Source organism: Dama dama, chromosome 32 (genome assembly GCF_033118175.1).
Source record: "Dama dama isolate Ldn47 chromosome 32, ASM3311817v1, whole genome shotgun sequence".
Lineage (NCBI taxonomy): Eukaryota > Metazoa > Chordata > Mammalia > Artiodactyla > Cervidae > Dama > Dama dama.
Window position 1 is genome coordinate 29,593,046 of NC_083712.1, and position 23,656 is coordinate 29,616,701.

General features: G+C 39.7%; 1 protein-coding gene across 5 annotated transcripts in view; it reads left to right on the plus strand.

The window, feature by feature from the left end:
• The window catches only part of DLC1 (DLC1 Rho GTPase activating protein), a 409,749-nt gene that overhangs the window by 213,744 nt on the left and 172,349 nt on the right, over positions 1–23,656 (plus strand). For 2 of the 5 annotated variants that reach the window (XM_061134634.1, XM_061134630.1), the window contains exon 1: positions 23,338–23,476. The exons of 2 other annotated variants lie outside the window; for them this stretch is intronic. In XM_061134634.1, coding sequence (XP_060990617.1) covers positions 23,338–23,476 — 139 coding nt within the window. Of the gene's footprint in view, positions 1–791; positions 11,080–23,337; positions 23,477–23,656 lie in introns of those variants that run through there. One more of the 5 variants, XM_061134633.1, reaches the window with a different exon arrangement.

A 23,656-nucleotide genomic window follows, 5' to 3' on the forward strand; every position in this document is an offset into this window, starting at 1 on the left:
TGTTCATGAATTCTCTTCCACATCAGGCTGTGAGCTCCATGAAGGCATAAACCCTTCATTTCATCTCTGTAAGCCCTCACCCAGTATATGATCTTGCACAGAGCAGATGCTCAAGAAACAGTTTTAAATCAATCCATTTATGTGATTTACCAAGCAACTCATACTGGCATTTAGATCATCTCTGATCTATCAGTGACCATAGCTTTTCACAGTATTTGACAAGCTTGAAAATTCTTCCTCTAAAAAGTCTTGTGAGCATTTTACTATCTGACTTTATCCCTTGAAAGAATGGCTGTCAGCATTGAAGAGGTGGCTATGAACTACCTGGACCAGCTCATGAGGCAGTTCTGCATTTCCATATTTTAACTGACATTGACCTTTGATTAGCAGAAAAGTTCATTTGTCATTTTTAATCTCCCCTGAAGAAAGACAATTTATGAAAAGGCCTCTTTGTATCAGTTTTATTTACAAAGCAATACAGCTTGCATTTAGTTTGAAAATCATATCTGATCATCTGATCCCTTCAAATATTTACCTTTATAGAGTCTGCAGTTTGCAGTTCAGTTACTCTTATTAATAATTTGAATATACACACAAATATGTGCCCACAAGATAATTGTATATTATTCTAATTTCTTTAGAAAGGTGCCATTTACCCTGGAAAGGTACATATAAGAGGTATTACTTTGACATGAGTATGAAATGACCTAAAATTCTGCTGGTGTGATTGTATTTTTCTTCTCTTCTTGATCCTCCATTGGTTTTAAGGACTTTGATTTATGTTTCTATAGGCAAAAGATTGAGATCAATATCTCTTCCAGATTGATCTGTAAGTATTTCTGTTTTATAATTAAAGTATGATTTTGAGATATGGCTTATCTAAGTGGAACATCTCAAACAGTAATTTACAATCGTAATAAAGTAACTAATTCCCAAGAAAAGGCTGGTGCTCATATTGTTATATGAAGGCTGTCCAGAGTACCAGTTTGGCCATTTCAGGAGAATGGTTCATGAATAGAAGAAACTATTTTGCCCTGACTACTGTTATCATGTAGAAATGATCTTCTAGAATTCTACAAGTGATGTTTAAGCAAAATGGTCATCAAAAGCCCTCACTTGCCCACCAAACTGGGGTTTTGCTTTTTGTCTTAATTTTTCTAACCGTTGTGCTTCCCAGAAAACATATTCCAGTGACTCCCAACTGCTAATGTTATAAACTGCTTTTTTTCCCCTCCCAGTTTTCTTGAGATTTAGTTGACAGGCAGCACTGTATAAGTTTAAGGTATACAGCATAATGATTTGACATAGATATATCATGAAATGATTACCACAAGAAGTTCAGTGAGTATCCATCCTCTCATAAAGATACAAAATAAATAGGAAAAACTTTTTTTCTTGTCATGAGAACTCTTAGGATTTACACTCTTAATAACTTTCCTGTATAACATACAGCAGTGGCGCTAGTGGTAAAGAACTTGCCTGACAATGCAGGAGACGTAAGAGATGTGGGTTTGAGCCCTGGGTCAGGAAGATCCGCTGGAGAAGGGAAGGACAATCTACTCCAGTGTTCTTGCCTGGAGAATCCCATGGACAGAGGAGCCCGGCAGGCTGTGGCCCATAGGATCACAGAGGCAGATATGACTGAAGCAGCTGAGCGCCACTGAGTGTTAATTATATTTCTCATGTTGTACATCACATCCCTAGTATTTACTTTATTTTGTAATTGGAAGTTTGAACCTTTTGACCTCCACCCAATTCCCTATCTCTACCACTGGTAATTCAAACCTGATCTCTTTTCCTATGAGTTTGTTTTTGCAGCATATTGACCTACAACATCATGTTCATCCTGGTGATAAACTTCTTCTTAAAATAAATGTTAAATCTGTTCTTTCTATGGATTTTAGGAAATAGATAAATGGAGAACAACATGGTATACTTCATCACTTCTGTATCTACCCTTTTTAAGTCTCTGGTCTTCTGTGTATTTATCCAGTGTTTTCCCTGCTGTGTTGTGATTTCCTGAAAGGCAGACATTTTCCCCGCACCTGTATAGCACCAGCCTCTTAGGAGGTTTTTGACTTAATGTCTGTCGAATGACTGGTTGAATGGATAATAATATCAAACATTTATTCTGTGCCTGCACTTTTCTAAGCACTTTATTGATATGACTTAATTTAATCCTCTAGCAATCATATAACGTAGACGTAATGTTTTCCACATTAGGGAGATGAGGAAGCTGAGACTCAGAGAGGTTTCCTAAAATAACCAAAGTCACACCACTGCTGAGGCAAGATTCAAAGCAAGCAACACAGGCTAGAGTGCATGTTCTTAACCACTATGCTGCAGGTAGTGGTTAAATGCCAAGGTTCCTCAGGCTGATGAACAAATTTTTCCTTAATCAGACCTTAGCCTTCCTATCCCGCCTTATCTCCCGTCCCCCCCTAACTCGCACCTTCCGCTGTAACCATGGTAGCAACCTTGCTTTTCTCCTGAATTTGCTTCCATACAAGTTGACCTTTGTTCCTCCTGTTTCCCTTCCAGAAATTTAACTCCCCCATACCCCAAGGTCTCATTTGGGTCCGACCTTCACTGTAGTCTTCTGTGACAACTCCTGCTCATATTAATTTCCTGCTTTTGGAAATGATACAGCATATACAGTCTGTTACGGTCATTTTCATTCTTAATCATATGTGGATTGCCATTGTCCATTGAGTGTTCTGCCTCCCAACAGTTTTGTAAGAATCCTTTCAAAAACACTTTGCACTGTGCTGTGCACCTAAGAGGGGGTTACTGAATTGATAGACTTTATTTTTTTAGAGAAATTTTCAGTTCACAGGAAAACTGAGTGGAAAGTACAGTTCAAATTATATAACGTTCTTTTAAAGTACACTACAGACATAGTAAAAAGATCAGGAATTGTCAGGGGTTGGGGAAAGGGAGGCATGAACTGATGGAGCACAGAGGATTTTTAAGACAGGGAAGCTATTCTATGTGATGCTTCAGTGGTAAAACATGTAGGCTTTTCACATTGGCTTCTTTCACTTACAACTATGCATGTAAGGTTCCTCCATGTCTTTTCATCATATAATAGCTTGTTTCTTGTACTAAGTACTAGAACTAAGTTAACACTGCATTGCTTGAATATACCACATTTAAAGGAGCTTATTTAACACACTTTTAGTGTAAAAATGTTTCAACTCATTGATCATAAAATATATTGCACCCAGCACATTTGTAAACTTGTATCCCTTCTTCTTTAGGCAAAGGTGACTCTCTTCTCTTAGCCATTGATTGTGATTACTTCATTTCTCTCCTTCAGAATGTCTTCATGTTTTCAAAAGAAAGATACTACTACTAAATGTGTTATCCACAGCTGTTATTTATTGTGCACCTACCTCATGGTCTCTGAGAAGAGACGCTTCCTCAACATCATCTTTAGCGCACCCTAAGCTCACAGAACTTGACTCTCTCCTGCTCCAAAGCTGATGCTCTCTCCACCTTGTCCCACCTAACAGCACCACGTCTCCCACCCCTGAGTCTTCTAATAAAAGTATGACTGAAATTAGTAAAACTCTAATAGTTCATGTAGTTTATGTGGTCCACTTATTTCTCTCCTTATGCCTTTGCTCCTGAAGTTTACTGTTCCCAAAACACTCTTCTATTGTTTTTCTCTCCAAATCACACACTTCCTTCAAGGATTTGCCTGAGTGCTATTTTTTGCCCAAAATCTCAGTTGCTCTATTGTTGGGCAAGCTCTTCCTTTGAATCAGACAGATGTCACTGCTCATCTTCTTCCCTGAGAAGTGGCAGCCTATGTACATTGTGACCTCCCTCCCCCCATCCTAACCCATGGCCAGAGTCCATTGGACTGGGGGCAGGCGGCTGGGGTGAGAGACACACGTGACTCAAGGCCAGAGAATACATTGAGTGAACAGCGGACAATCTGTTTCTCTCTCTCTTTCACTTCTTCTCCTCCTTCTCTTCCTTCTCTCTCCTTCTTCATATTATGAGCCAGAAAAACTCAGTCAACCTGTAACAGGTGTTTTGGATTCCACTGTTAGGTGGAGTCACAGAGGAAACATGATTCTGCAGAGAGGAGTGGGGTAAAGGGGTAACTGACCCAAAAAAAGAAGAGTAGAGATGATGCAAACTAGAGAATGAGATGGAAAAAGAAACTGCTTCTATCAGTCCCAACTCTCAGGAGGGCCCCACCCCTCGTCTGCAGGGTATCTCTGTGTCCTCACATCTCAGGCTTTTAGTTGGACAGCAAGGAGATCAAACCAGTCAATCCTAAAGGAAATCAACTCTGAATATTCATTGGAAGGACTGATGTTGAAGCTGAAGCTCCAATACTTTGGCCACCTGATGTGAAGCACTGATTCATTAGAAAAGACCTTGATGCTGGGATAGATTGAAGGCAGGAAAAGGGGACGACAGAGGATGAGATGGCTGGATGACATCACTGGCTCAATGGACATGAGTTTGAGTAAACTCCAGGAGACAGTGAAGGATAGGGAAGCTGGCGTGCTGCAGTTCATGGGGTCACAAAGAGTCAGACACAACTTAGCAACTAAACAGCGTCATCAACATGAATGAGTTCTTTGCATTCAGATGATTAGACATCCTTCTCCAAATCCCTACTGAATATAATTAGTATCAAAAATAGTCAATTATCTGTTTTACTTGTCTTATAACACTGTTTTCTTCTTCATATATATGTATAATATGAACATATACATGTTCAAAATATGTAATATGCAGTAACCGTGAAGAACCATGGAATATTTTGGTCTCCTGTTTATGATTTATTTTACTCTAAAACATTTAGCAAGAACTGCATATATAGTGAAAGTTCAATAAAATTACGGTTTTTCAGTTATACTGCCATTTTAGGCTACAGAACTCTATCACTACTTCATAATCACCTTTTAGCCCGTAGAACGTGTTTCTCCATTTTCAGTCACCTTCAACTATTATATCTGGTATTTATGAGATTCATGGGTTGATTGTCTTTTTCCCCTTGACCAAATAAATCATCTCCTTTTAAAATCACTTAAAGTCATCCTGACCATGCCATTCAGTTTTTAATTTGCATTGTAATTCATTTGAGTCAAGTGCTGTTGCTCTCAACAATTTCATATTTTTATAGTCTATATTCACATTTCCTTATTCCACTGACTATGATTAACACATGTCAGATATTAAATAATAAGAGTTAGCAGTGTAAAACCAAAAGAGGGAAGCATACAAATAAATAATCAGGGAGTGAGACAGTTGATACATTTTTTAAAATAAAATGTCTTTAAAAGGAAAAAAAATCTGAACTCTATTAAACTTACCTATATTTTATGACTCAGTATTTTTTTAATCTTAAAAAGTCACCTATGTTTATGGGATATGGAGGCATTTCTATGATTTTTTTCCCCCTCTGAGACCACCAATGGTTGAATTCTAGCTGCAGTCATGAAAACAGTAACTTTCATCTCTGTAAGACCCAGCTCAGCCAGGTGGGGGATATAAGGGTTTTCTAAATTTGTGATTTTGGGTAAATCAGAACACCAGCTTATTTATTACAGCATGAAACTTTCACTGTTTGGTAATATTTTCGAGTACCAAATTTGGGGACCTTAAAAAAAACAAGTTATCTTGCTCTAACATGTGACCCTGACTCTGAGATGGCACTCATCACTCTGCAGCTAATCAGGAGCCGTGCTCCCAGATGGTCCCTGACAGCAGAACATAAACAGAGCAGTGAGCCCACCATCCTCACATGCAGGCAGCTCCCTGGCCTTCTGTGATGTGGACACAAGCACTATGACAAAGAAATGTTAGAAATGACTTTCGCAATAGAGCTATTCTGACACACAGACAAATAATTTCGGGTGTTTCAAAAGCACTCCCATCTGGAATGGAAGCCAGTTTTTAAAAACTAACTGCAGATCACAGATAGCAAGACTTTTTCTTAGAGGAAACAAAATATAAAATTTCAGCAAAAGAGGTTTAGTTAGATTGCAGATAGAAGGAAGCCATGGTTGCATTTTCTTTCCTGGTAGAACTTAAGTGAGCCAGGCTGACAGCGCAGATCCATAGGAAGAATTCCACATCTGGAAAATCTTTGCTCCATCTGTGGTAGGTTTCCAGCCTCTTGCTCTTTCTCTACCATTTCCCATGACTTCAGCTTATCTCCTTTTTGTTTTCTTTAGTGAAGTTATTTAACCCTTAGGGGTTTCAGATTTTTGTTTTGTTTTGTTTTTAAGAGGAAGGAGAGCAAAGGAATACTTTATAACATTTTTGTGATTCTCTAGAATTGAGCCTGGTTTATATTTAAGTGTCTACATAAGTTATATAGATGGTAAAAAATATATGTCTATGTATATATATAAAGTACCTAGTCAATTATATGAAATTATATTTTAGAAATGCATTAGATAGACAGTGCTTTGATTTTTATTTTACTAGACTGAATATTGGTGTTAATCTTCCAATTTGTGAGTCTTAACTTTGTTTGCCTCAAATCATAGATGTTAATATCATAGAGCACATAGAAATAAAGTTACATTATTCATATCATAGGACTCATTAATATCTTATTTGATGTAATTAACAAATAATATTTATGATTGAATCTTTGTCTCACTGAGCCCCCTCCTAAATGTTAAATGAGTTACTTGGCACTGATGTTTGGATTTTCTTTTCTTGTCTGTCCTTACACTTTCTCTTAGAAGTCTCATCCAAATAAAGATGTGTCTGCATAATGTCCAGCCCCAGTGAGTCAAACTGCCCACCTCATTTCCAGCCGCCCCTGAGACTCCATCACAGGAATGCATATACTCTCCACATCCTGCTCTTTCTACTTCAGAGTCTTCACTACTCCTGTTACCTTTTCCTAAAATTTCCTTTCATGCTATCTCCAAATTACTTTATACACCTCCTCTTTGAAAGCTTCTAAGCTCTCCACTACTCTGAAAGCAGCCCTTTTTACCAGATCTCTCAATATTATATTTACAGTTCTCATACAGTGTTTATCTTTTTATGCCTTTTGTTATGATTTTTAAGGCTTATTTTTTCATGTTATATAATCAAACCAATGTCTAATTTATCTTTGAATGACTTGCACATAAAGAAGATTTAATAATCTGCTTGAAAGAAAAATGGCATTTTTAATTGAAAATAAAACCATACTCTCTTAATGCAAGATGTTGAAGTACGCTTCAACATTTTCAAGAATTGTTGTTGTTCAGTTGCTCAGTTGTGTCCAACTCTTTGTGACCACATGGACTCCAGCACTCCAGGCTTACCTGTCCATCACAAACTGCTGGAGCTTGCTCAAACTCATGTCTGTCAAGCTGGTGATGTCATACAACCATCTCATCCTCTGCCATCCCCTTCTCCTCCTGCCTTCAATCTTTCCTAGTATCAAGGTCTTTTCCAAAGAGTCAGCTCTTCGCATCAGGTGGCCAGACTACTGAAGCTTCAGCTTCAGCATCAGTCTGAATTCAGACTGATTTCATTCTTCCTTCCAATGAATATGCAGAGTTAATTTCCTTTAGGATTGACTGGTTTGATCTCCTTCCAAGGGACTCTCAAGATTCTTCTCCAGCACCACAGTTCAAAAACATCAATTTTTCAGCACTCAGCCTTATTTATGGTCCAACTCTCACATCCATACCTGACTACTGGAAAAACCATAGCTTTGATTAGATGGACCTTTGTCAGCAAAGTAATATTTCTGCTTCTCAGTACGCTGTCTAGGTTTGTTATAGCTTTTCTTCCAAGGAACAAGTGTCTTTTAATTTCATGTCACCATCCACAGTGATTTTGGAGCCCAAGAAAATAGTCTGTCACTGTTTCAATTGTTACCCTATTTGCCATGAAGTGGTGGGACTGGGTGCCATGACCTTCACTGTTTGAGTGTTGACTTTTACACCTGCCTTTTTCACGGTCCTCTTTCACCTTCATCAAATGGCTGTTTAGTTCCTCTTTGCTTTCTGCCATAAGGGTGGTGTTATCTGCATATCTGAGGTTATTGATATTTCTCCCGGCAATCTTGATTCCAGTTTGTGCTTCATCCAGCCTGGCATTTCGCATGATATACTCTGCCTATAAGTTAAATAAGCAGGGTGACAGTATACAGCCTTGATGTACTCCTTTCCCAATTTAGAACCAGTCTGTTGTTCCATGTCCAGTTCTAACTGTTGCTTCTTGTCCTGCATACAGATTTCTCAGGAGGCAGGTAAGGTGGTCTGGTGTTTCCATCTCTTTAAGAATTTTCCACAGTTTGTTGTGATTCACACAGTCAAAGTCTTTAGCATAGTCAGTGAAGCATAAATAGATGTTTTTTTCTGGAATTCTCTTGCCTTTACTATGATCCAGTGGATGTTGGCAATTTGATGTCTGGTTCCTCTGCCTTTTCTAAATCCAGCTTTTACATCTGGAATTTTCTAGAATATTTGTTTTAAAACCCAGGTTCCTATATTCCTTCATGCTTCCTTAATCAGAATATCTTGGAGCGAAGAATCTTAAATGTTACATACTCTCCAGGGAATTCTTATCCGTACTAAAGTTTGAGGATCATTGCTTAATGTCAATGAAAGTTTCACATTTATTCTTCCACATGCACATGAATTTCATTACATAGTTCAAAGTTTGTACAGCATAACAAAAGCCTAAGCCTTAAGGAAAATTATCCTGACACTAAAAGACTCGAGAAAGGTCATATTTTATCATAAATAAAACCAGAAATATTTCTGAATATCAACTTTTACCAAATAGTGTGCTGTGGTTATAAAACTATTTAAAACACTAGCCTCGGAGAGCTTATGGTCAAGGTGAGAGAAATGATACATATGAAAAGTTGGTTGAAACAAGCAAAGTTATCAGAGGTGTCCTATTGTGTCCTATAGTTTCACATATTATCCAGCATACTCACTGCCTAATCAAATTAAAATAATAGCATTTTATTTTTTTTTTAAATTTTATTTTTCAAATTAAAATAATAGCATTTTAAAGCAGTGGAAATAACTCCAGATGCAGACATGACAGGAGGAGGAAAAAAGAACAGAGAGAGTCTGCAGTGAAGACTGGAGGCCCTGGTTGTCCCACCACTCACTTTCAGCATGCTCAGTCACTCAGTCATGTCCCACTCTGCAGCCCCTGGACTGTAGCCCGCCAGGCTCCTCTGTCTGTAGGATTTTCCCAGCAAGAATGCTGGAGTGGGTTGCCATGCCTTCCCCTAGGGGATCTTCCCGACCTAGGGATTGAACCCGTGTCTCCTGTGTCTCCTTTATTGCAGGCAGTTTCTTTACCTGCTGAGCCACTGGGGAAGCCCCTCACATTCAATAAGATGTTTATCTGAACCACATTCTTGTTTTAGATATAAATTTCTCCATACCCGCCTCGTCCTCTCCTAGGGCTAATCTTCATCTTGGAATGGCCCAGCAAGGATTATCAAGCACCACATAACAGAAATTCCACCCTCTGTGAGATGGAGGGTGTTTGGAGATGAAAAAGTAACCTGTGCAATGGTAATTCTGGACAGTCAGAGGCAGACAGACTCGATGACTTGGGGAAAAGGAATAAATCTCAGGGGTCATGGTCAGAGAGGGAAATGAAGGAATGATATAAGTAGTTTATACATAATTTATGGAATCCTAGAAACAGCCCAACTGACACTGAAAAATCACTGCCATATATTGCTGACAGCTGATGTAAGTAGTATAGTTCTTTAGTAAGTCCACAGTCTTTAGCTTTCCCTCAATGGAACCTATTATCCCTATTCCAGGTTAATCCAAGTCCAGCCAAATGTCAGCCCATCCTTACCCTCTTTCTCTCTCCTCCCCCCGCTATAAAACTCAGCACCAGAGATTGGGGTCGGAGGGGAGGTCTGTGAACGAGGGGTGTCCGTACGTGCTTCTTTTCCTGCCTCTTCTGTTGAGGCAGCACAGAGTTTCCTTGTTCCAGACCTTGAGGACACATCCCTTGAGAATGCCTCCAGCCTGCTGGGCAAGATACGTAGCAATGACTAAGTGGTGAGATAGTCAAGAGACTCTAGACTTTTATCTGAGAGAGGACACCTGGGCTGGAATGATCCAGAGAAAATCTGGGGAAACAGAAAGCTGTGAAAACTGGAATGGAAGATCTGACACATTTCTAGGCAAGGAAAGTGGTGTTGGCAAAGTTAGGCTTCATGGGAACGCACAAGGCACGGTGATGCAATGGTGTGGCCCGGCCAGCTGGAGCACAGAGTTTGTGTTTGGAAGGAAAGAAGATAGGAAAAAATGGGATGAGTCCAGACTCCAGCAGGCCTCAGAGAGTGATTTTAATTTTCACTAAGAATAGTAAATCTTTTCAAATTAATCAGTGGTATTACCCCAGCTGCAAAAATCTAGACATCCTCATTCTTAACTCTTTATTAAGTAGTTTGCAAAAAGGAGGCAGAAACTTTTTTTTTTTTTTAATGATGCACTACAATACCAAAACCCCATTAGATTACAACGATAGTCAACACTGATCAAGGACTTTTAATATTTTTAATCACAAGGAATTTAGTCATGAGTTTAGAGAAAAGTCAGAAGATTTGGGGTTATGTTTTTGTTTTGGTGATACACTTTTAAAACTTGAGTTCTGCTTTATTATAATTCAACCATGCTCATGACAATAAGTAATAAGTGATACCATTAAGATAAAAAAGAGGTAACAGACGAATTTAGGGAACTAAAGAAAATCAGTTCAATTCAGTAGCTCAGTCATGTCCAACTCTTTGTGACCCCCACGGACTACAGCATGCCAGGCTTCCCTGTCCATCACCAACTCCAAGAGCCTACTCAAACTCATGTCCATCGCATCGGTGATGCCATCCAATCATCTCATCCTCTGTCGTCCCCTTCTCCTCCCACCTTCAATCTTTCCCAACATCAGGGTCTTTTCCAATTAGTCGGTTCTTCTCATCAGGTGGCCAAAGTATTGGAGTTTCAGCTTTAGCATGAGTCCTTCCAGTGATTATTCACGACTGATTTCCTTTAGGATTGACTGATTGGATCTCTTTGCAGTCCAAGGGACTCTCAAGAGTCTTCTCCAACACCACAGTTCAAAAGCATCGATTCTTCAGTGCTCAGCTTTCTTTATAGTGTCTTTACACTAAAGAAAATAGCTGCTTCTAAAGATTTTAGGGGCTTCCCTGGGGGCTCAGCAGTAAAGAATCTTCCTGCCAAAGCAAGAGATGCAGGTTCAATTCCTGGGTTGAGAAGATCCCCTGGAGAAGGAAATGGCACTCCACTCCAATATTCTTGCCTGGGAAATCCCATGGACAGAGGAGCCTGGTGGGTTACAGTCCATGGGGTTGCAAAGAGTCAGACATAACTGAGTGACTAAACAACAACAACAAAAATTTTAGAGCAAATCATCCTTCTACAAAATGCTAACCATTTCTTAAAAACTAGCTAGATAAAAGGAGGCTTATTTTAAAACAATTATATTTTACACTTAAATGTCAAAATTACCTGTTTTTTTTTCTGCCACCATCCATCCTTTGTTTTTTTAAAAAAAATTTCAGGTTTGGATGTGCTTGTATCACCAATGATCTATAGTCTTGGTGGCAGAAATGAACCTCTTACTGTGCATGAAATTCCAAAGGCAAAAAAATACTTTTATGTCCTTTCATTTTTTTTCAATTTCCAACTTCAGATATTATTGCTGCCTATGTTACTTTATTTGTAAATAACAAATAGCAAGAAATGTGCAAATAATGAAAGTTATTTAATTTAGAGGCTAATCAAACACGAAACAGTGTTTTACCTTTTTCCTCCATGTAGATTGTTGTTGTTGTCTAATGTTTAATTGCTAAGTTGTGTCCCACTCTTTTACCACCCCCTGACTGGTAGCCAACTAGGCTCTTCTGTCCTTGGGATTTCCCAGGCAAGAGTACTGGAGTGGGTTGCCATTTCTTTCTCCAGGAAATCTTCCTGACCCAGGAATCGAACCCAAGTGTCTTATGCCTCCTGCATTGGCACACAGATTCTTTACCATTGAGCCACCAGGGAACCCCTCTCCATGTAGATAAAAGGAAGCTAAATTACCACCCCTTGAAATACTCAAGCAGTTATTTTCTCTAGGTATATTATACATACATTTAGAGCAGAGTTTCCCAAACTATTTATGGTGACCAGTTTTTTTAATCTCTTGTGGACATATACCATTTTAAAATGAAAAAGCACCGGAAAAATAAAACTGGGGGAAAACAAAAAAAAAATAGAAGGCAAAGTATGTTATCATTAGATTCAACAGGTATAGAATTACTCTGTCAAACTATTATACTACGCTATGCTGTTTAGTTGCTAACTTGTATCTGACTCTTTGACGACCCCATAGCCCACCAGGCTCCTCTGTCCATGGGATTTCTCAGGCAAGAATACTGGAGTGGGCTGCCATTTCCTTCTCCATGGGATCTTCCCGACCTAGAGATTAAACCCACATCTCCTACTTGGCAGGCAGATTCTTTACCACTGAGACACCTGAGAAGCCCACCTAACACTATTTTTTTTGTTGTTATTCAGTTGCTCAGTCATGTCCAACTCTTTGCAACCCCAACCCCATGGACTTGTAACACACCAGGCTTCCTTGTCTTTCACCATCTCCCAGAGCTTGCTCAAATTCATGTCCATTGAGTTGGTGATGCCATCCAACCATCTTATCCTCTGTCGTCCCCTTCTCCTCCTGCCTTCGATCTTTCCTAGCATCATGGTCTTCTCTAGTGAGTCAGCTCTTCGCATCAGGTGGTCATAGTATTGGAGCTTGAGCCTCAGCATCAGCCCTTCCAATGAATATTCAGGATTGATTTAGATGTTTCTAAATGCTTCCTCAATTTCTGTGCTCATCTCCGGACAGCTGTCTGTTCATTCTACACTCCCACCAGCAATGTGTAAGAATTCCAGTTGCCTCACATTCTCTCCAATATAGTGCTTGGTATGGTTCATCTTTTTAATTTTAGTAAGTAGTGGTATTTCAGTATGCTTTTAATTTTCATTTTCCTAGTGAGGCCAATCATCGTTAACTGTACTTAATGGTCATTCATATATCTTCTTTAATGAAGATTTTTTGTTCCATTGTTAAAGTCTGGTTATTTGCCTTTGTGTTATTGAATCATAAGATTCTTCATACATTCCAAAAACAAGTTGTTTATGATATATGCTTTACACATATCTTCCCAGCCAGTAACTTGTCTTTTTCTCTTCTTCAGAGTCCTTTTAAAAGAACAGAGGTTTTTGTTCTGTTTTGTTCTCTCTCTCTTTCCTTTTTTTACGATTCATGTTTATGAAGGCCTAGGAAAGCTTTTGGAGAAGGCAATGGCAACCCACTCCCGTACTCTTGCCTGGGAAATCCCATGGACGGAGGAGCCTGGTAGGCTACAGTCCATGGGGTTGTGAAGAGTCGGACACGACTGAGTGACTTTGCTTTCACTTTTCACTTTCATGCACTGGAGAAGGACATGGCAACCCACTCCAGTATTCTTGCCTGAAGAATCCCAGGGGCGGGAGCCTGGGGGGCTGCCGTCTATGGGGTCACACAGAGTCGGACACAACTGACGTGACTTAGCAGCAGCAGCAGTAGGAAACCTTTGCTTAACTTAAAGTCACAAAATTTCTCCTGAGTCTTAGAGTTTTACATTTAGGTTTCTGGTTCATGGTCCATTTAGACTTAATGCTTAAAGTGTGAGGTAAGTGTGGAGATTCATTTTTCCCATATGGTTACCCAGTTATCCCAGCAACATTTGAAAATAATTATCCTACCCCACTGGCTTACCTTGGCATCTTTATAAAAAAATCAACTGAATGGGTAGTATGGACCTATTCTGGGAATTTTTATTTTGTTCCATTGGCCTATATGTCTATCCTTAAATCAGTATCATCCTTTCTTGAATTGATTACTGAAGATTTATAGTAAATCTTGAAATCAGGTAGTGTAAATCATCTAAAATTGCTCTTCTTTTTAAAAGTCTTTTAGGTGCATTTAGTTGTTTGTATTTTCAAATACATTTTAGAATCAGCTTGTCAAGTTTTAAAAAAACCCTCATGGAATTTTCATTGTTTCCATGTTGAATCTATTTATTATTAAGGGGAGATTATTATGGAGAAAACCCTAACAATTTTGAGTTTTCAAATCCATGAACATGGTATATGTCTCTATTTATTCAATATCAATAACCTCAGATATGCAGATGACACCACCCTTATGGCAGAAAGTGAAGAAGAATTAAAGAGCCTCTTGATGAAGTGAAAGAGGAGGGTAAAAAAGTTGGCTTAAAGCTCAAAATTTCAGAAAACTAAGATCATGGCATCAGGTCCCATCACTTCATGGCAGATAGATGGGGAAACAGTAGAAACCATGGCTGACTTTATTTTTCTGGGCTCCAAAATCACTGCAGATGGTGATTGCAGCCATGAAATTAAAAGACGCTTGCCCCTTGGAAGGAAAGTTATGACCAACCTAGACAGCATATTAAAAAGCAGAGACATTACTTTGTCAACAAAGGTCCATCTAGTCAAGGCTATGGTTTTTCCAGTTGTCATGTATGGATGTGAGAGTTGGACTATAAAGAAAGCTGAGCGCCGAAGGATTGATGCTTTTGAACTGTGGTGTTGGAGAAGACTCTTGAGAGTCCCTTGGACTGCAAGGAGATCCAACCAGTCCATCCTAAAGGAGATCAGTCCTGGGTGTTCATTGGTATGACTGATGTTGAAGCTGAAACTCCAATACTGATGTGAAGAACTGATTCATTTGAAAAGACCCTAATGCTGGGATAGATTGAGGGCAGGAGGAGAAGGGGATGACAGAGGATGAGATGGTTGGATGGCATCACCGACTCAATGGACATGGGTTTGGGTGGACTCCAGGAGTTGGTGATGGACAGGGAGGCCTGGCGTGCTGCGGTTCATGGGGTCGCAAAGAGCCGGACACGACTGAGGGACTGAACTGAACTGAACTGAACTGATTTAGGTCATTAGTTTCTCTTAGCAGTTTCTTATAGCATTTAATGTATATGTTTTTGTCTACATATTTGTTAAATCTATCTCTAAGTAGTTTGTATTTTTTAATCATAAGTGGTATTTATTTTCATTATAATTGTTCATTGCTAGTATATGGAAATACAACTGATTGCAACTGATTATTTTATACTGACCTTGAATCTTGTGACCTCATTAAACTTAATTCTTATTTCTAGTTAACCCAAATAGATGTTAATCAATTTTATTGATTTTTTTCAAAGAAATAGATTTGATCTTCTCTGTCATTTGTCCATTTTCAATTTCCATGATTTCTGTCTCATCTTTATTATTTCCTTTCTTCTGCTGGCCGGTCAACAGCAGCCATTTTTCTGACACTAATTTACTCCCCCTACTGACACATGACTCTTTGGGGGATTTCATCCAGTGCCCTAGATTACCTGGGGACTTCTCATGCCAGCTGGTGGAATAGAACTAATCCTAGGCTTCAGTAAAAGTGAAAGGAGCTTCCCTTGTGGCTCAGCTGGTAAAGAATTTGCCTGTAGTGTGAGAGACGTGGGTTTGATCCCTGGGTTGGGAAGATCGCCTGGAGAAACGCTACCCACTCCAGTATTCTGGCCTGGAGAATTCCATGGGCTCTACAGTTGCAAAGAGTCGGACACGACTGAGCGACTTTTACTTTCACTTTGTGAGCTCCAAGAAGTTATCTGCCTACTGACTTCCAGTACCTCTTTCCCTGGCTTTGGAGAGTTCCTTCTTACAACTGTGCCAATTAGCATTCAGTCAAACGTTTGGGATCTCCTAAGTCACTCTCTATGCCATTCCTTCTGCCCTGTTTCAGTCTCCACAGACTCATCTCTTTCACCTCTAGACCATCAGCTTGTGTGTGGCTTTCCTATTTCTACTCTGTGACCCAGAAACTTCTCCCAGGCAGTAAGTTGGGGCAATAGTATAACTCATCTATTTGGTTTTTTGACCTTTTAGAGATTACAGTCCTGCATTACCTGTTTTACATTTTCTGAAAAACACTGTTTTGTATTCGTGTGTGGGGGGGGGGGGTAGAGAGAGAGAAGGAGAGAGAGAGTGAGAAGAGAAAGAGCAAGATCCCTTCGTGGACAAAAGCTAAGTCAACCTGTAAAAGAGTTTTTTCACAAAAACATCCTAGCCTGTTAGTATTGGCACTGTTTTGGGTCTTGTCACAATATAAAACATTAGAAGGGTGTAACCAATAGGTTACATTAACATAGACAAATATTTGGATTCCTATTTGGTCTGACTTTGAAATTATTCCTGAGTGTATATGCTTGAGTATACCATTCAGCTATCATCCAGAATAACATTTGATTTATTATTAGTGTAGCATGTTATTTGAGGTTATTGTTAATTGTTACAATCCAAAGGATAATCATACCTGGCATTCCTTACTGAGACTTGTGGCAGTGGACATACATAAAGGTAAAATGAACAGTTTTAATATTTTATTTGTTTTTCAGAAGGAAGCCTTATAATTCAGAATTGGTGAGAAGTTATTTCTTTTTGATCCAAATCTCAATAAGATTATCCATAAAATAGATGGTATGAATTGAAATAAATACAATTTAAAAGCAATCCATAGTAGTCATAATAAACTTTAAAACTGAATAAGCAGAGAAATTACATGACTGTAATTCTGTGTCATAATGTTTGACTCCTTTAATTAATAAAATGCTGGAATTTTACATTATGAAGAATAAAGGATAGAAAACTAAAAGAATAAAAGAAAGAATTTAAAAGAAAAAGGAGATCACTTCCTTCTAAAGTTTTTACTGTACCTATAATTTATCTTACCATTAGATAGCCTATTACTTTATAAGAAAGAAAGAAAATTTATATTTATAGGAAAATATAAATTATATATGCATTATTTTCTTTAGCATTACTATTGGTGAGGTATCCATATATGTTTTTTCTATAGAAATTTAAAATATTTTAACTTTCTGAAATCATAAGAAATTTTGAAGTTTTTGAAGATTTCATAAGAAATTTTGAAATTTTGAAGTAAGAAAATTTGAAGTTATTTTATTAAAAAATTCTGGGAGCATCATTGCTTTCTCTTTCCATTCTCTAGCATCTTTTATTATCTCTTTGCCAAAAATGTCAGTAGAAAATAAGTCAACTATAGAAAATGAGAAAGAAGTAATTGAGACAGGAGTAAAACAAGATAAATGAACAATTCCAAAGAAATATATTCAAAGCCACTTGAAAATCGCTTGAGGAAAGGATTAAAAATGGTCCACTAATTTATTAATAGTTAAGATTCTGTTGAGATATTTTTCAGAAAGGGAATGAGGCCATCAAGCCCAGTAGAATTATTTTACCTTTTTGTTTCACTTCAGTAGGAGAGGCCCCATCCTGTATGATTCTGATAGTCACCCTTTCCATCTTCCCCTCTAGGCCAGAATTAGTGATCTAGTCAATCCCATCTTTAGCAGTTGTGAAAATGCTGTCTCAAAGTCACAAAGCTGTCAAGAAGCAGGACTGAAATGAAGCCTGTATCTGTCTTAGTGTGTTTTGGCTGCTTTAACAGAATACCATAGACTGAGTGACTTATAAACAACTGAAATTTATTTCTCACAGTCTGGAGGCTAGCAAGTCTAAGATCATAGTGCTGGATGATTCAGTGTCTGAGAGCTGAATTCCTGGTTCATAGACACTACCTTCTTGCTGAACCCTCACATGGCAGAAATGGCAGAGGAGCTCTTTGGGGTCTCTTTTTTAAGGGCACTAATCCCATTCATAAGGGCTTCACTCTCATGACCCTATCACCTTCTAAAAGCTCTACCTTCTAATACCATCAGAATTTGGGGTAACACAAACATTCAGTCTACAGCAGTTTCTTTTTTCACAGGCATGACTTCTGTCAGCCCAGGTGAATTTTGTTTCAGAAAGCATGAGATTCCATAGTTGAAAAGGAAATAAAAAATTGTAGCATCAATCAAGAAGAAAAGGAAGTCTTTTTCTCTCTTGTTATATTCATTTCCTGTTCTATTACACCCTTTCCTCTTTTATATTTATTCAACACTATGCCCCAAACAAGTTTTCACTCTGAAAGATAGTGTGATTTTGGTATATATCATTAGTTGCAGAGAAAGTCTCTGAACTTCTTTGATCATTAACTCCCATCAGTAAAACTTTCTTAGCATAAAACCCCAATATATACATTTATTTGTAAATTAGGTAATAAATCACTATACTTAAGTGCTTTGGACATTTGACAAAAGTAGAAATATTTAAAGAACTATATACATAGATAGAGATTCTAAGATTTTCTTCCCCTTCTAAGGAGAGTCCTGTCTGCCTCCAGGTCAGAGATCACCAAGAATATGGTCATTGTGGTCTACTGGTCCATCAAGCATACACAGATACCTAACAGTGTACATGACCTGACTTGAGCCCTTTGAGAACATTTGAGTTTATCACAAAAGAGATTCTCAACCAAATTCAGTGTAACCCTTAGCGTTCCAAAGTGTTAATAGCTCAATTTTGTCAAACTCTTTGCCACCCCATGGACTGTATAGCCTGCCAGGCTCCTCTGTCCATGGAATTCTCCAAGCAAGAATACTGAAGTGGATTGCCATTTCCTTTTCCAGGGGATCTTCCCAACCCAGGGATCAAACTTGGGTCTCCCACATTGCAGGCAGATTCTTTACCCTCTGAGCCACTAGGGAAGCCCCTTAGTGTTCCAAACGTAGAAGCAAATTAAGAAATAAAATTGCCACTTGCACCAAATGTAGTAGTAAATGTACAAACGTAGTAAATGTAGTAAAGATGATCATATTAAATAAACAGAATTCAAAACAAAGCAGTCTTTGGCACCATGTAATCTACATGCTAGATGTTATTCACTGGAGTAAACAGAAACCATTTACACATTGTTAAGAGTTAACAGAAGCTTCAGACTATGAATTCTCCTTGACATGGGCTTTTGGATACCTACCTAATGGAAGAGAGCTCCTTTGTGAAGTCACAGCCCTGGAGGCAGACATTTTGCCAGGGCAGACACAGTCCTTCACCAAACCTGCTGTCCTATTTCAGGGGCTCTCTCACTCACTGGGCGTAACCAAATGCAGTTTTAATAATTTCCTTCCTGTACCAAAGACCTAGGTCCATGCATGGTGGTGACTCTTAATAAACATTCCATTTCCCATCATTGACATTATTTTGAAAGAATCTACCAGAACTTTGAAAGTGTTAGTCATTCAGTTGTGTCCAGCTCTTTTTGACTCCATGGACTATATCCCACCAGGCTCTTCTCTCCATGGAATTCTCCAGGGGAGAATACTGGAGAGGGTAGTCATTCCCTTCTCCAGGGGATCTTCCCAACCCAGGAATAGAACCCACGTCTCGTGCATTCCAGGAAGATTCTTTTCCTTCTGAGCCAACTTTGAGTAGTCCTAAAAGGCTTAAGTAAGTTGCATCAGCAAATGAGAGTAGCCATAAGACCAAAGCAGATTTCTGTTACACTGGCTCGGACAAGAAGGTGTCCCCGCTGTTAGATCAAAGCACACAGACCTAGAAATACTATGAAATTAAAAGATTTATTTGCAATAAGAAGATGACATTTATAAATTAGATAAAACATGTAATACATTGCCAGAGTGGGATGACTTGCTTAGATGGAAAATATTAGAGGCATACGTAAGCCAGAATCTCTAGCTTGGTATACTGACTAGAATCCCTGCTCTCCAGGGATCTAGATGAGCTTGCAAGGCTTCCTCAGGTCAGAGGGCAGCTCCACCAATGACTGAAACTAGTCCTTTATCATAAAAAGCAGGAGCTGAAAAGCAATCAGGTCATGATGTTACTATTTTCACTGCTCTTACAATTCCCAGCAGGATCTTGAAAAACACCAAATGACTTCTCTATTCCCACTCCTCCCATTTGCTAAGCTGAGACCAACACTAATTATTACATACTGTATTCACCTCTCACAATTACAGGAGACTTGGATTATCTCAAATTTGTAGAAATATAACTTGAGGAGTTATTATATAAACAATAAATTCTGAAGGGCATTTTTTTGTTGTTGTTGTGGAACATTTTTGATGGCCAGTAAGTGCAGACAGAAAACAGAAATAAAAATATAATTTTAAATTGGTTGTGTATTAGAATGTTTTTTGCACCATACCCATGGTATGTGGCCAAGTTTCTCCATAAGGACTTGAAATGACCTCACAATGAAATTTGGATTTAATGAGTTTTTAGAAATGAGGGGCCAAGTTGCCAGCCCTACTTTGGGCTATGGTAAGATCAGTAATTAAAGCCCACCTTGCTTGAAAACATTTAGCTGTGTCTCTCCTCTCCAACAGTCTGTCAGTAAAAGTTACATTATGGGAATTCCCTGGTGGTCCAGTGGTTAGGACTCCACACTTCACTGTAGGGGGCACAGGTTCCATTCCTGGGGAGGAAACTAAGATATCGTATGTCATGCAGTGCGGCCAAAAAAGAAAAAAGCAACCTTTATATTGGTAATTTTCCTTTTAAAGAAAACATAAAAATCTTTCAGATAGTTTAGGTCATTCTACCTAATGGAAGCTGTACTTAGCATAAGAAGATTTTTCTAAGCAGTGTATCAAAACCAGGAGTATTGTCCTGGAAAGAGAGTGCTACAAAGAAGGAGAGTTGTTTGGGAACACTTTGGAGATCTGAGCTGAGTACTCCATCATTAGACAATATGTGTTGACTAGCTCTTGGTTCTCTTGACTGATTGACCTTGATGTTCCATAGTTGGCATCACCTCAAACATCTAAAACTCTGGCTTCTTCCTCCACACAGTGGGTCCAGTGGTAGTTTTATTTGGATAACATTATGGAGTTTTGATCCATAACTTAGCATCAACTGAGCCTAGATAGTTTTAATGAATCAGTATCATCACTATTATTTGTTTCTGACCATTAAAATTGATTAGGAGGCTAATGAGTTTTGGACACAGACAGCACTGGGTGTGAATCCTGGATCTGCCAATTACTATCTGACCTTTCTCAAAACATTTCTCTCTATGCTTCAGCTTCCTCATCAATAAAGAGGACAAAGTAACGCTGATAGTGATCTATATAATAGCAGGGGTCTATATACATCGGTCTATAGCTAATGCTAGGAGAGTCTGTGATACATCATAGGTACTCAGTAAATACTATTTCCCCTCTTTCGCTCCCCCTTTCTTTCTGTGTTTGGGTAGAGAAGAGCTTTGTGCCTTTGTAGTCAGTCTCTCTGCATGACTCAGACTATCAGTTGTTGATATCTGTGCTAGAAATGACTGTATGTCCCTGACTCTGTCATAGTTGGAGAAATTTAGATGTAATCTGTGCCTAACAGGAGTGAGGAATCCAGGCTACCTTTTCCTTCTTGGTGCTCCTTGGCACATGCTTCGATCATAGAATGAATCACACTATTTTGAAATCATTTGTGAGCCAGTGTGATTTTTTTCCCTCCCCCAAGACAGAGCCAGGGTCCCCTTTATCTTCAGCTTCCCCATGCCTAGCACAGGGTGTGGTTCCCTGCTTATGCTATGGTTGCTTCATGCTGCTCCTCTGCAAACGGTGTCCACGGAGACCTGTTCTGTTTCATCTGACCAGGAAATGAGTAAACTTGGTTCAAAGTGCCCAGGCTTCTTTGAAGGACACACACACATACACTTTGGGTACTCCATTTTAAAAGGGAACAAGGTATTAGGCAGTCCAATTTTTTGAGATTTTTATGGAGAATATTCCCTTGGGATTGTCTCCCACAGGCACAGAGGTCTATATGCCTCAGCAGTTGGTACCTACTGACTCCTAATCTATGCCCAGCCCAGTGATAAAGCAAAGTGGTATCTACCAAGGAGCATGTTCTCAGTTTGGAGGGACTCAAGGGCATGAGCACTCTGGAAACAGTAAGTTTAGGACACATGAGTTACTGATAAAGCAGTAGTACTAGTGTTAGTTGTAACTCGTGAGCACAACTACACTAATTTAATTCTCACCCTTTATATAATTCAGTTGTCAAAGGTGATGGCAAAGAGGATGCACACTACAGAAATTTGGAGATTCAGGATCAGCCTGGGTTGAAAATGATTTCATGTACAAAAATAATTACAATAATAATTAGCATTTGCATCATGCCTTGTGATTTACTAAGTGCTTTTACAGCATCTTGTAATTTTGAAAAGTTATAAATTAGCTCTTAGATACTATCTGATGCCAATATTAAGCCTCCATGCCAAACACTGAAAGTTGTAAGATTGGATTTAGGGAACAGTGAAAAAAGAGAGGATTATTAACGCATTGAAAGGCAGAAAATCAGCCAAACTCATTGGCAGAGAAATAGATTTACTTGTCATTTTAGAAACTCAAAAACATATCTTGTAAAAGAAGCAGTTGGCCCATATTTTGATTTCATGGTGCTTGGCACTATTTATTTTTTAAATTCTTTTGGGCAGAGTTTTTGATGTGCAATTACAATGATGAAGTTTGCTTAGTGGGAGCCAAAAGATTCACAAAACCAGGGGACATCTGATCCTTATTTAAGGGTAAAACCTAGAATTATCTGATGAAACCACTGGCTGTAAGTGGAAGCATAGTCAGAGGGGAAATACGAGGAGCTGATTAATATTTCGCTTTAAAACGCAGGTGTCTGTTTCCTAGAGGGAATCTAGATTGATCTGAAGAATGTTCGCTCCAGCCCCAGCTCCTTCCCACAACCACAACTAAAGGCTGGACTTTCTGTCTCATAAACAGCCTAATGTAGAAACACACATGAGTTAATAAAACACAAATGTGAGTGAGAATTAGCCATGAAGATGGAAGACAGCCCCACCTGCCCACCCCTCCTCTCCCTCCGTCCCTTTTCTGCCTCCTGCCCGGCCTTTCTTTCAAAACAAGCAAGGGTACCGGCCTGCCAGGGCAGGGGGACACGTTATTGCCTAGACCAACAGCCGAGCTCTGCCAAGTCGGGTTACTGGATCACACAGGAAGCCAGAATCATCTAGACAGGCACGAAGGCAGCCCGAGAGCTGCGCGCGGGTGTCGCAGGCTCACTTCTAAGCCTTTCCAGATGTGGCAGCCGCGCGGGCCTGGCGCGGGGCCAGGCGGCCGCCTGCAGTCGGCGCTCCCCGGGCCGCGGCGCGAGCCCAGCCGCAATGCCCGGCTCCTGAGGGCGCGGGGCTCGCGCGCGGCTCGCTCGCCCCCGGGCCCGGCGCGCACGCACCCCGGCCGCCTCGCACGGCGACCGCCCGCCGCCGGGGAGGGACCGCCGCAGGAGCGAGCCCCGCGGGTGGGTGGCCGCGCCGGGGTAGCGCCGAAGTCCGCTGCGGCCGCGGCGGATGGGGGATCCCGAGGCCCACGTGATGGCGAGGCCCCTGAGAGCCCCTCTCCGGAGGTCCTTCAGTGATCACATCCGAGACTCCACGGCCAGAGCCCTGGATGTCATTTGGAAAAACACCCGAGACAGGCGGCTGGCAGGTGAGAGGCGAAGAGGGGCGGGCGAGGACGAGAGGTCTGAAAAGGAAAACAATTAAATACACAGGCACAGTTATTAACTCGGATCTTGCATGAGCTCATCAACGCGGTGAAGTTCATCACTGTCATGGCAAGGATTTCAGTCTCCCTTGTTCTGAGGTTTAGCGTTTCTGGAGTGAGTTT